General features: G+C 31.3%; 1 protein-coding gene across 11 annotated transcripts in view; it reads left to right on the top strand.

The window, feature by feature from the left end:
* The window catches only part of LOC107453029 (arouser), a 148,675-nt gene that overhangs the window by 120,931 nt on the left and 13,500 nt on the right, over positions 1 to 14,244 (top strand). For 8 of the 11 annotated variants that reach the window (XM_016069686.3, XM_071184750.1, XM_043057218.2 and 5 more), the window contains exons 12-17: positions 2,025 to 2,260; positions 3,723 to 3,873; positions 5,744 to 5,949; positions 7,344 to 7,593; positions 9,071 to 9,232; positions 10,589 to 10,715. In XM_016069686.3, the coding sequence (XP_015925172.3) occupies positions 2,025 to 2,260; positions 3,723 to 3,873; positions 5,744 to 5,949; positions 7,344 to 7,593; positions 9,071 to 9,232; positions 10,589 to 10,715 (1,132 nt within the window). Of the gene's footprint in view, positions 1 to 2,024; positions 2,261 to 3,722; positions 3,874 to 5,743; positions 5,950 to 7,343; positions 7,594 to 9,070; positions 9,233 to 10,588; positions 14,203 to 14,244 lie in introns of those variants that run through there. The other 3 variants (XM_071184752.1, XM_043057223.2, XM_071184753.1) reach the window with 2 other exon arrangements.

Genomic DNA, 14,244 nt, shown 5'->3' with positions numbered 1-14,244 from the left:
AAAAAAAATAAATACCTTATTTTAAATGTTATTATATTAGTAATTAACAATTTTCGACAGTCGTGCACTTGTTACAATTGTCCCCACTTACGGGGTCAATTGTAACAGTTCATAAATTCAACTAAAACATAGTTAATTATACATATTATCATAGTTGTGATATTTTTTTTATTGAGCAAAATAGTAGTGATATTTTAGGAGTAAAAATAATATTGAGTAGAGACCTAAAGGGTTAAACTTTTAACTTTAAGGGGTTAAAAATTTTAATTTATGCTGTGAAGGGTAACAAACCTTTTTTTTCTTTCACAATATCACCATTTTCAAAAAAGCCTTCTAATATCAATATTGCAATCCTAAAAAAATGATATCAAAACTGTTAGAATCGAAGCTAAAAAGAAGTTTTAAACTTCCTCAAACCGAAAATCTAAACATTGAATACATGCTCTATTAAATTGCAAGTAAAAGGTTAATCCTTTAAGAAACTGCATATTTCTATTAAAAAATTTAGTCAGACCGGACATTATGTAATAGGTACTTTATCACAGTACATACTTAGTGAAGCGACAAACTTTAGATCTTCTTTGTAAAAGAATCGTTGTTGATAAACGTTTGAAAACAATTTGTCTTGCATTTCTAGGGGTTTGTAACTTTTGTTGATTTAGAGTTGACAAACTGGCTGCAGCAGGCCTGCCTACATTCTACGCTTTAAAAAAAATTTCTTCTAACGGTAGCCAAGTTTATATTTTAACGTATAATTCTGTCTTTTATAAATTCGATTTGAGACCATTTTTCCCACCATTTGTAAATGATTTGAAGAAAACTTATAAAAATCCACTTTTTTGCAATACTCTTGTGGTAAGGCTTTTAAAATTATCATAAATTCCGCGAACTTTAATTTTTAATTGTCCACCACTCGCTAATATATTTTGGAAAAAGCGTAGTACTCGTCAGTCCTGCTAGACAGCAACAGAAAGGGTCAATGCGAACTTAAGATGTACATTATTTTCTTATTATGCTAACATTTTTTTAATCCATTAATAACCTTATGAATACCTTAGAAATTTTTTTATCTTTTCCAATCGATTGCCTAAAGGCTGTTTTTCCCCGAAAGCTCCCTTATAATATGAAATGATACTTTTTTTCGAATAATATGCTATTTTTATAACAGCTGTTAGTTATAAAAATAACTGTTACTCATCACTGTAAGGTCAAGTTTAGCTTATCTAAAGCCAGCTCTGTCTACGCTTATTTTGAAAATGGCACAAAACGTTAATATGGAGAAAAAACTACAGTTTTGTGCAAAGGACAAGCTTTCGAGGTCTAATTTTTTAATATTTAAAATCTTACTCCAATGCTGCATTACCTGGGCTCATAAAAGTTTAGAAAAACAGAGAGTAAGGCAGTGATTTTGGAAAATTTTCCTCTAGGACAGGGTTCCCACGGTCCTTGAGAATTTTAAAAAGTGGTAATAAAAATAAAAGAAATTTTGACATTTTTATTTCTGTGTAGCCACCACTAAAAATTGTTTTCTAAAAAATATATATATATGCACAAAAATTTCAGCACTTTACGATAAAAAAGTTTATTAAAATAAAAATTTATATTGTAGCTCCACCCTAAATTTGCTACCACTTTTTAAATTTTTCAAGGACCGCGGGAACCCTGTAGGAGGAAAAATGTAGCCAATTTAGCAATTTTTAAAAAAGTTTAATAACTTTTAAAATATTTAAGTTATTTGTCTGTTTTAAAGCCATGGTATATAGCCCTTTACGACAAGATTATATAATCATCGCATTGCTTCAAGTGTTAGGCACTTAAACTATAACTTTTTTTTATTTTCTTTGGTGACAGAGCCTCAAAAAGCAGCTTTAACTCAATCAAGTTCCGAGTTTATATAAAAGAACCGGACAGAGCATCAGGGTTTAGAAGAAAAAATGTATTTATAAATCTAGTGTGATATGTTTCCTCTCGACTGAATTTTAGTTTATCATTCGTAAAGTGAATTCCTTATTGTTCTGTTTCAGGCTAAACTTAAGAGTCATATTCACGATCCAAATGCCCCTGAGTTAGTACATTTTCTTTTCACACCTCTGGCACTGATTGTAGATGCAGCTAAAGAATCCAATTACAGTACAACACTAGCTTCCAGAATTGTGGCACCTTTGCTTACCCGAGATGCCCTCGAGCTTCTGATGAACTGCTGTACTTCCAAAGAGAGTGACTTGTGGCACAGTTTGGGAGAATCCTGGATAACGCCAAGGTATTAAATACAGGCTTATATTTAAAAATAAATAAATAAACAAAAAAGGTTGTGCTCGAAGGAAATTGATCAATGAGAATTAGTTTAATGAGAATAGCTACAATGTGGTTAAATTATTACGTTTATGAACTAAATCAGCATCTCCTAAATGGTGTTGTTCCAAGGAACCCCAGAGTTCCGTGAAAGGGTAAAAGGGACTTACTCTTTTTTGCCTCACAGTAATGATATTCCAAATTTCTATTTGTAATTAGATCCAATTAAAAATCTATTATTTATTCAAGTTTAGGTACCTTAGAGTTCCGTGAAAGGGGTTCCATGATTAAGAAATTTTTTACGTCACATTAATGATTTTTGAAGTCTCAATTTGCAATTAAATGTAATTAAAAATCTAGTATTTATTTAAGGTTCGGTACACTAGGGTTCCGTTAAAGGGGTTCCGGAAGTAAGAACTTGTTTTTACTTAACAGTAATGAGTTTCGAAATCTCTATTTGTAATTAGATCTAATTAAACATCTATTATTTTTTAAAGATTTCGTTTCCCTTTATGAAATTAAATTGCCAATGAAAAATAAATGGAATTTTTTTTTAATTATTATTTTTATTTTTATTCTTCTTTGAATAACTTAGGAAAAGGATGCATTTATGAAAAACTGCATTGGTATTTCCCCATCTTACATTTCAAATAAAAATAAAATAGCTGATTTTGTTAATAAAAAAAATATGTTTCCTTTAGTAAGCATTTTCAAAAATATAGCAGTTCTTTAAGTTTCCCTTTCAACGAAAATCATAGTTTGGCATATTTCTTTCGTTTTCACTTTATGTATTTACAGCAAATGCAAATTTAAAGCAAAATTACATACCGCACCAGGAGTGCGAATTAAACTGTCCGATATAAAACCCAATGTCGCTAAGACTGCTAATGAACAAAACTATGAAAAAAATTCCATTCCTCTTATTAAATATTTTTTTAAATGAAATAGTCTTTTATTAGTTAATACGCACACAACTGTTTTTGTATACTTCCTAATATATTGTTTACATATACTTTATTATTTACAAAGTCGGTGTTCCACACAAAGAAGTTTAATCATTTAGGGTTTCATAGCCGTAAAAATTTGGATACCTCTGAATTAAACCTTTATTCTTGGTATAAAATCTACTTACTTTCCTATACCTTCATTCAATATAGTTTTGTTACAAAAAATTCTTCTTTTAAAAAAAGAACTGTTGAAGCTTAATATTAATCATTTCTAAAAGCATTACTTTTATTACATTATAAATAACAATATCTTCTGCCACTTTGTCTCATTCTCTTAAATATGATAATCATTTATAATATCATTCTCTTAATTAAGTTTCACTCTCTAAAATATGATATTATGAAAAAAATAGATTACGATAACAAATTGCAATATATTTATCGCACTAAATGATTTTAACAAACCGTTCGTTTTCATTACAGAGAGCATTGGGAAGGATATGAAGGCAGCTACAATCCAGTGTTTTCTGATGGTTGGGCACCAGAGAATCCATTCGCGGAAGAAAAAGTGGAATCAGTCGCTTCATTCGCTCATAAATCTAAACGCGAGGATGGACATCGAAGCCATGATGAAGTAATATTAGTTTTCTTGCATCAGTAATTAATTAGTTAGTATCTAAATAAATAGTAAAACTTGTAGAATAAGAATACTTACGCCTACTGTCTAAAAGTAACATCACGAGATAACTGCCAGAGAACTCAATCAAAATAAAATCCCAACTACGCTGGCAGATGCAAAAATGCTTTTGCAAAGTCAAGACTATTCCCCCCCCTTAAAAATCAGGGCCCACGATCAACTAACTAATCTTGACATAGACAGGAAGACAGCCACTACTCTCATCAGACTAAGAACAAAACATCATAATAACATGAAAATCTCTGCAGATGGGACTAGAAAATATCAAAACTGTGGCAACTGTCTTAATGTGGAACTCACACCATATCATGTTCTTAACTGCCCTGTAGTCGCTGCAGGCCCTCACCTGTTAAACTACCCAACAGAAGAAGATTTATATCCATTTAATGCCATAGAGATAGCAAAGACTATTCAAGCACACCATGAGATATGATTCAATAGAGGATACGACGCCAACCAACCAACGAGATAACTAAAACTGCAATAAAGCTGCATTTCATATGATACTTTGAATTTTTGATAAGTAGCAGTGGAAAAATGACTTAAAATGAAACTTACTGAACTAAAAATAACTTGAATTTCGTTACCACAGACAAATATCTTTTTATAAAGCGGAGCAAGTTCTCATTTCTGTTTTCAGATAATAAAACGAATCTCAAAGTAAAAAATAAAACTTTTTGCTGGGTAAGTATTTTACTTAAGCAAAATAACCCATAAAAGGATAACGGTGACGATATTTTGCAGAGGGATATAGATTGGTAACTCAACTATCCCCACCTCAAAATTTACTTTAGTAAAAAAGACATTCAGATTTTCCATAGTATATTAAGAATAAATACATTTTTACTATGATCAGAAATTATGAGACTGCAGTATTTTCAAACAAAAATGGTAACCACAACTTGAAAATGTTAAAATAGTATAAGCTGAAATGATCCACAATGAAATCTTTTGTGGTTTAAAACCCTTGACCGGTGAAATTCTTTTCTAAATTTTTCTTACCTTAAATTTCACTTTTGTTTCACATTTAAAAAATTTCTGTGTTTTTTCAAAATTTTTGTTACCTTTTTGATTCCGTATTTCAGAAACAGTTTGAAAATTAGGATATTTTTATGTCTCACGCAGAGCATTATACCTACTCTTCTCTATTGGGCAAAAATAGCGAATCGCAAACTTATTCTTTCCTAAATACTTGTGTAATACTTAAGCAGCCCCTACATATAGTTTATACGCAATTTATCTTTTTTATAACCGTCGTTACCTCTATTCAGAGTTTACGACTATCAATGTTCAACTCAGCAACCTTGTAATTTTGAATCCAATCCAGAAGACAAGGGAACTCCTGGATCAGGAATTGGGAGAAATTTGCCATCGCGGAGGACTTTTTGATGGAGCTAACCCACATTTACGTTACATGGAGAGGAAAATTACAAAAACCCCATACTGTTAGCCAGACGGCAAGAGGACTCCATGATCCATTAACTACTAAGGATATTTTGCGTCAGCACTGTGATTGATGCGAGTCAAGTGCGAAATTCGTATCAACCAGCCATTGCTGATGGATAGCAACAACATCATCTCACGAGCGATCGAGGCTTCACACAATTTTTTTCATCTAACTCACCTGTATGGACCATAATAAACTAAATTCAGCTTTTCTTTAAAGAAAAAATATTACTTTTTATTTAAAATATAATTTTTAGTAAAATTAATTGATATCTTATTTTAAAACGTTGCAGAGGGGTCATTCAATTATAAAATGCTTCCTACGTGTCAGATTGTAATAGGCATGTGTATTTTTTTCCAGGTGGATATGCGTCATCAGGACTTCCGGGTGCCTTCTCGTCAAGATCGGGATAGTCGATACGGAAGTGACTATTACTTCAATGAGCACAGAGACAAAGAGAGACCCGTTTCTCCAATGATATCTTCAGAAGTCCCTCATTCGAGTTTTGAAAATAGATATTACGATAATACGCCTACAGAATTGCCCAGAAGGCATGTTTTTGACAGGTATCTATTTAGACTAAAGCAAAAAACAGAGTGAATAAAGCAAAAATAAAAGTACATAAACGTACACACGTGAAAGCACATTTATATGTAAACAACACTCCTTAGCAAAGTATATAAATAATGTACTTTCATTTTTGCTGTATTGGCTTTGTTTTTTGTTTTAGTCTACATAGTGCAAAGTTTTACCCTTTCTTTTGTTAAGTATTTATTCTTTCTATTTTGTAAAAAGGTTTTTAAAATATAGAAGCGTTGCGTAATTGCTTGAAGAAACAATTTTTGCCTCTTAAAATTGTATTATTTGAAGATTTTGCTGTCATTAAATTTAAGTTTTAAAGCAACAGGAAAACATACTCGTTATTTAACAGCTTTTTTGAAATTTCTTTTTTCAAGAACAATAAAAAAAGCTACAACTTAAATACCTTTACACTTGAGACAAACATGTAATTTTAAACTAATTATACCATCTCGTCGTGTCACTATCACTTATCGCGATTTTATCACAAACCCTACAAACATGAAGCATATAATTCGCTTATACCATCTTGTTATAAAGTCACTGTAACTTATCACTATTTTATCTCAAGCCCTATAAACATGATGCTTATAATTGAATCGTTACATAACTTATGAAACACTAGTGGGCTCTGCTCCTCTTCCCCCCAAAGATTGCTATGCAATTCTTATGGTTTCCTTTTCAACCATCTTTGCCCCAAAGTTAAACCCATTTGAAATACCTTTTAGCGTAAAATCTTGATTATTTAAATCTTCTATTAAAAACTTCGAAACTAACTCCTGTTCAAAAAATTTTAATTTTCAGTCAAGTAGTTGAAAAAAAAGATTGAATTTACATAAATAACATGCGATAGAAAAACTTGAATAATCAAAACAATAATTATGCTTTTTAAAATGACACACATGACGGTATGTTTCTCATGCATTCTTTCAATGCTACGTCTTTCATAACTATGATCATTGCTTTCTTCTGCTCTTCGAGCACGCTTTTTTAATGTACTTAAAAAGCGAAGCAGAACGTCTAATACTCATTTTTCAATGGATTATAATAGCAATGCAATGAAATTATTATTAAACCTGTATAAGTATAATTATTACATATGATGGCTCACACAGTTGACACTTGAATTCCTTGTTGCCAACGCGAAAACGAAATGAAGACCTTTCTATTTGCCTTGTAAAAGAAATACGTAAATAGATTATTATCGTATTTAAATTATAATAATACATAAATTATAATAATACATAAATTATGATAATACATAAGTTATAAAAATACATAAATTATAATGATACATAAATTATAATAATACTTAAATAAATTCTAGTCACTATATCCTTTCCTTTATCTAATTTTATCAATTTTTCAAAAATAATTCCAGGAATGGTGCTGCAACTCCACTTTCTGATCGAGAAATGCACGATATGCGTGATCGTGATGTGCGATCGGACTTCAGTGCCGATTCGATCGATCACGCTGTTGCATCAGATCCACAGATACAGTTCGAGAGGCACCAGAAACAATTCTTGGAAGACCTCGTTGCAAAAGGGGCTCACGTGGTTCAAGTGATGTACCCGAGGACCGCAAACAATGACAAAGAGTTAACTGTCATCAGAGGAGAATTCCTGGAGGTAAAAATAATAATTTCTATGTTATAGTAAATATTCAACATTTGCAACAATGCAGAAATAAACTCTTTTTTTAATTAAAAAAACTAATTTTGAAGAGATAGAATTATGCTGTCGAAGGCAGCGAATAACCTAAAGCCATGAAGGGTTGAATGCAGGCTGTGACAGTCAAAAAAAGACGCGGTAAAATCATGTTGGCGAACGAAGTGGGCAGTTATAGTATAAATGCATTTTCAATAACAGTAATAACAGAGCTTTTCACGACATTACGTTCTCATAAATTTACAGTAGTAAGAGTAGTAGAAAGGGAGATAAATGTTCATCAATTTTATCAGCGTAAATTGTTTTGAATTATATTCATAATACAGTCGGACTTCTATTGAACGAACTTCCATTTTGCGAATTTCTCTACTTTGCGATTTTTTAGAGAAACCAAGAACATTTTGGAAATTTCTTTGCAAAATAACTTCCAAATAGCGAAGTGAATTTTCCATTTATTTTGATTTTTCTGTTTCCTTGAGATCCACTTTCCCAAAATATTTCAGAACATTTCTGACTTGTTAACGTATTTTATGGAGGGAATGGCCTTAAATTGATTTTCGAAGCCACTTAATTTTTTGAGAAAGCGGTGAAATCCCTTTCGATTGTTGTTTGCATTTCAAACGAAAAACTCGTACAAAATAAACGAATTTTATCAGTAGCAATTAAATTTAAGACGTTCACGCCGTGTGTTGAGCCTGAAAGCGGGACGGAAAAGAGAAAATACTGGTAGAAGAACTATTTCAATATTAGATAATATTCGGGAAGAGTTAATCTATTCTCAACAATAACAATTCACTGTAAGGAAATTTATCACGGCGAAGAAGCAATTCGATATAAAACTTGCATCCGTTAAAAACAATTGGTAGTTATGGATTTTTATTATTCCCGGAAAAAAACTAAAAGATTAAATTTATTTGTTACCAATTCTTACTCCGGTGCGCCGCCAAGATGAGACAATCTAGCGTGATCCATCGGTGGGTCAACCCGGCGTGATCGCGTTAAGAACGTATGTGGTAATGTATATTTAAGATTACTTTTATAATAAATGCAGCTATAATATTATACAGAAACTTAGCTTTTTTTTTTTAATTGAAAATGTATGTAGCATGATAGTGTAACACTGGATAATGTCTTGCTCTATTTTTGCTTGCCCATGCAGATTTATTTTATGGTTAAGATTTATTAAATAAATGGTAGATACTAGTCCACAAGATAAAGGTGTATTCATTGCTATTTTAATTATGCCTATTGTTTATGAATTTAAAACCTGCTTTGTGTTGTTTAGTATTTCAAAAGGTGATTTTCTATTTATCGAATTTTCTATATAGTGAACTTATTATCGGGATTTAGAGACTTCGTTAAATAGAGGTCCGACTGCATATATGTATTGCCTAAAATTTCACATTGTTAAAATTTTTTTATTTTTCTTTTAAACCAGGTGCTGGATGACAGTCGTAAATGGTGGAAGGCCAAAAATTCGAGAGGACAAGTGGCTCATGTCCCGCACACAATAGTTGGACGTGTTAACGAGGAAGAAGCTTTTCACAATCCAACCTATGCCGCTAGATCAGTTGGTTCAAAAGACACATTTTACTCACCAGTAAGATTCTTTTTTAATTATTTTATATGAGCAAAAATGGCACATATAGCGTGAGGCCTCCTTGGCTGAGTTATCGGTCAAAGCGGCTGTAGCGTGGATGTAGCGGATTCGAATAACACCGTAACTTCCGTAGCAGCAAAGTTATTTTGACCCCAGTTGGATTCAAAATTGGCTCAATATGGGTCCTATGGAAACATGAAGCGTAGGACTAATATTGGGTAACTTGGTGCAGATTTTTGTAAGATTTATCCTGGAATGGTTTTCAGTATTGGAACAATATTCAATTCTGTCTAGGATCAATATTGTAAAATATAGGCATCCCAATATTGGTCCCCAAATAGAAGTAAATCGTGATCCATTATTGAAAACACCTCTGCAAAAACTTTAATAGATTGATGGCAAATTATTCAAGTAAACTTGCAGGCCTGCCAACTTCTACGTTTTTTGAAAAATATTTTATAGAGTGGTAGACATTTAAAATAACCAAAGCTTTCAGAATTTTCGTTAATTTTGCCAACGTTTTAAAAGTCTCACCACCGAAGAGCTGGAATAAAATAGCGTAGAACTTTTAAATAATTTACATGTAATGGTAAGGAAAATAAGTACAAATGAATAAAAAATAATACATTAAAACATAAACTCATGTATAGTTCGTTCACCAGGAGTTGGCGCTTTGCTCCATCTTCTTGGACGCAGAGTTCATTTCAGAGCGGGAATAAGAGGAGAAACATCTCCGCCCTTGAAAATGAGACAACTCTTAATGCGCACCAAACGCAAACAATGAATTCTTTTTCAGTCACTTACTTCGCTTTATCATCTGCTATTATACCTTTCAACAGCAGCAAAATGTCTCAAAAAGACAAACTATTCACTCAAAAGAGAGGAATACCATCAAATTTATGAAATATTTAATGTTTAAAAAAATGCACATAAAGATTGCGAAATGAATATTTTTGTCATACGATTCCCAAATAGTAACCTTGTTCAGGATTGTTCACATCCTTCTCCCAAAAATGGCGAAATAGTATCGTCGGATACCACGTGATGAAGGCGGAGCAAAATGTCAACTCCTGGTGAACGAACTATACCACTATAAGGAATTTTAACAAAAATGCGTAGAAAGTTGGCAGCCCTAAACTTGTAAAATAAGGGTAACTACTCTTTAAAAAGTGTCACCACGAAATAACTGCAATAAAGTTGCATTTCATACGATACCTTGAATTTTTCATGTGTAGTGATTGAAAAATTACTTGAAATGAAAAATAGTATGATTGATATATTAAGATATTTCGTTTAAATAATTTTACTTGTTTTTGTTTAGTTAGTTATCTTACTAAAGTAAACTTATTTTCACAGAGTGAATCGAGTGTTCCAAAACCAGCCAGCGAAAATGGCCACAAAGAATCAAGTCCCCCTCACAGACCTATCCCCATTCAGCCTGCTCCTGCTGATTGGGTTAGAAGAGAACGCCAAGGCAAGAAAGGTGAATTTCGATACTTTTAGAATGCTCAATATAGCCTTTTAGAACAAATGCTCCTCCCTTATTCCAAGAACTATACTATCCCATCCTTCACTCTGCCAATATAGACGACAGATTCGAAACGAAAAAAAAATCCTTTGGCTTGCAATTTATAGATGCAGTATCCTACGAAGAAAAAAAAAACTATGGCTTATACCTGATGAATGACACTCCCTGTGTTATAGTTATTGAATGCTTACTAGACTTCTGTTGATGCTGTGTCCTTTATTGTAGGAAGAATGATCTTGTTTTGATACAGAGTTAGCTACTGTGTCCTTTATTGTTAGACTTAACTTACTTTGTTTATTTTGATTTACCTCAACTATAGATAGTTTGCGTTACATGTGGTGATCAGTCACATATTAACGAATTTTTGGGTCACTTGTTAACTTTGGGAAAATGGCGACGGGCATTTCGTGTGTTGGAAAACTTGTTTCTTGTATATAAACAGCTGTTAAGAGAAATGAGACGATCAGAGGCGCTAGAATAAACACAAAGCGTTGAGTCTCATTGCTTGAGCAGAGTACGTTCGTGTAATTATGTGAATTATATATGTAAATACTACTTTAAAAAGAACAAAATGCAATGAGAGTTGTGGAATTCAGAGTTGACTGCATTGCCATTAATACTCTTATGTGTACCATCTTTAATTATTGTTTACCTGTCTTATGTTTAACTGTAATAGCAGTAATGAATGCTATTTAGTTTCGAGTATTGAAAGATATTGTTTTTGAGAATGACGATTTTCATAACGGATTCAAACTTCTGATGCGGCACTCGATCATCGGTATTTTTATAGTAGAGAGATACAATATACCACACGTTCGCGTTCGTATATTCCGCACAGTTCTGTTGCTACAAAACAATCTCATTTCTTTATACAGTTTAAAAAGAACATGAGGCTTACTAAGTGAAAATCCTTAATCTCTCTATTATTTATATCAATATATAGATCAATATCGATCTTTAACCCTTTCGCGCCGACTGTCACAAATACGTGACAGCAAAAAACTGTATCAATCAGGGTAAGAAGATAAAACTGGTAATCAAAGTATTTCTTTAGCAGTTTATTTGTGGGCGGAGTTATAATTTTTTGATTTATTTAATTCACCATTACTTTGTTCAAATTAAAACTATTTAGTTATACTTTGAATTAACATTGATTATATATATGATTAAACTAACAATAATTAAAATAAAAGCAAAGTAAGTCTGTCAAATTAGTAACGGCTACATTTAAGTTACCGTTTTTTATTTATTTGCAACTTGATTCTGAATTTGTACGAATGCTTTTCTGAATCACCCGTCCCCAAGGGGTTAAGTATCGATATTTTTATTAACATCACCAAAACGTTATATTTTCCACACATATTGAGTACACCATGCCTTACGATAAATATCGAGCTTAAAAAAATTCTCAATAATAGTAATATCTCGATTACTTTTGATAACGATAATATTCAAATATGTTACTATCGGAATTGTTAGTGTCAACGATATTTATCAAGTGCGATTCAACAGACAACGGTTGAACTCACTAGCCTAGGGTTTTTTTTAATAATGACTGACTCATTGACTTTTTTATATTATGACTAATAAATATTTTTAAGGAAATACATTTTCTTCTATTGCTTTTGAAGTTATGTTAAATGTAAATTAATCAAATAAAAATTATAGCGATATATAGTGAAATATCAATAATTTTTTGCGAATATAATGCGATATTAAAATTGGATGACGCCCACCCCTAGTGTTAATCATTGCTCATTAATATATATTATTTTATTGGAGTGAAAGATTTGTTTATGTTTTTTTAAAAATCATTTTATTAAAATATTTTTATAAATAAAAAAGAAATGCTATTTTTATATTATTTTAAGCATTTTTGAAACTGTTTTTAGAGTATAACGACAATTTTACTTTAATTCATGCATACCATACGGGTGTTGCAACTAAATATTTTATTAAAAATTAAGAACAACTTTGTTTTGCACATTGAATTGCACTTTTAAATGTTTTGTTTCACAGGTGCTACATTGTACACACATAGCTGCCAACACTTTGCTTTTTTGGAAAAAGTATAATTATTTTTTATATTTGAAGTGGTATTTATGTTTGGATGTTTTATTCTTTGTTTTTTAATTTTTAATAAAAATTATGAGAGGTCTGATGGCAGGGTTTCCTCAGACCTTAAAGTTTTTTTTTAATAGAGGTATTATATTTACGTTATTTCTGGAAGGAATTTATTTACTTTAGAGATCTAAAAGTGTAGTTTAATACTAGTAAACGTAGAACGGAAGTTTCTCTTTTTTAAGAAATTGTAAGTAGTGGTGGTCACTAATATATTTAGATTGCATCGTTTCTCTTTTCTCATTTTCACTTTTTAAAATTTGTTAGACCCGTGGCAACCCTATAATAGCCGATAGATTCGAATTTCAAATAATAATGAATACCTAGAACTTGCGTTTCAAGGTTACATAATTTTCCCATTCTCCACACTTTCTCCCTCTACGTTATCATGGTACCGGGTAATATTTTTTCTTCCCTAAGCCTGTAATTACGTAGGGAAACAACAAGACTCGCCGAAACTATGGTGACAGAGAGGGGAAAAGTGAGGAGAATGGGAGATGTCTGGATGCCTATTTTATTAACAAAGAGTGTAATGCAATACATCTATTATACAATATACATCTATAATGCAATATATATTTAAAATGAAATATGCATCTAAAATGCAATATATCTATTGAAAGAGTATAATGCAACCGTTCATACAATAGATGCAAGTATTTAACACTCCAGTAAGTCATTAACTCATCGCTACCTCCAGATAATACATTCTTCAAAAACTGCAAATGTTGGTAGCTATGCATGTATGTATTCTTTATAAGCGATAATTATTATCTCCAAAGCACGCATATTACAATTCAGTTTAAAAACGTGCATTGATGGAACATAATTCGATAGAGATTTTGTTATTTACTCTTGTTCTTTATGTATATATTTTAACCAAATTGCTTGTATATATTACTTTTGATTTAAAGTAATCCGTTCTGAATCCTAATAAACATAAATTAATGTTGTCCTAATGTTATTTGCAAGCTTAGTCAACAAACTTGTAATTGTATATATTTATTCACTTGTTAGATTATGTAGAAATTTTAGGATTTTTTTTTTTAAAAAAAGCTAGATTGTTTTTTTTTACTCAACATTTCATAGATATTTTATTTCTACTTAAAAATTTATAATATTTTTCTTGTTTAAATATGTGCGTAAATTTCTTGAACAGGAATTTGTATTTTCTTATAAGATTGTGTTTTGTATATGTAAATAGTGCAACTCGTTTACTCAGGAGAAATGCTTTACCTAGATATATTATATTCTTGTTGCTTTTTATATGTTTATAATATTCCATCAATTCTCAGAATAAAGAGATATTTTGTAATCTGCATCTTAGACTTACTAATATTTCTTTTGTTTTACATGTTGCAAT

This window comes from Parasteatoda tepidariorum, chromosome 9, assembly GCF_043381705.1.
Source record: "Parasteatoda tepidariorum isolate YZ-2023 chromosome 9, CAS_Ptep_4.0, whole genome shotgun sequence".
Classification (NCBI taxonomy): Eukaryota; Metazoa; Arthropoda; class Arachnida; order Araneae; family Theridiidae; genus Parasteatoda; species Parasteatoda tepidariorum.
This window is presented reverse-complemented; position numbering and strand designations above follow the sequence as displayed.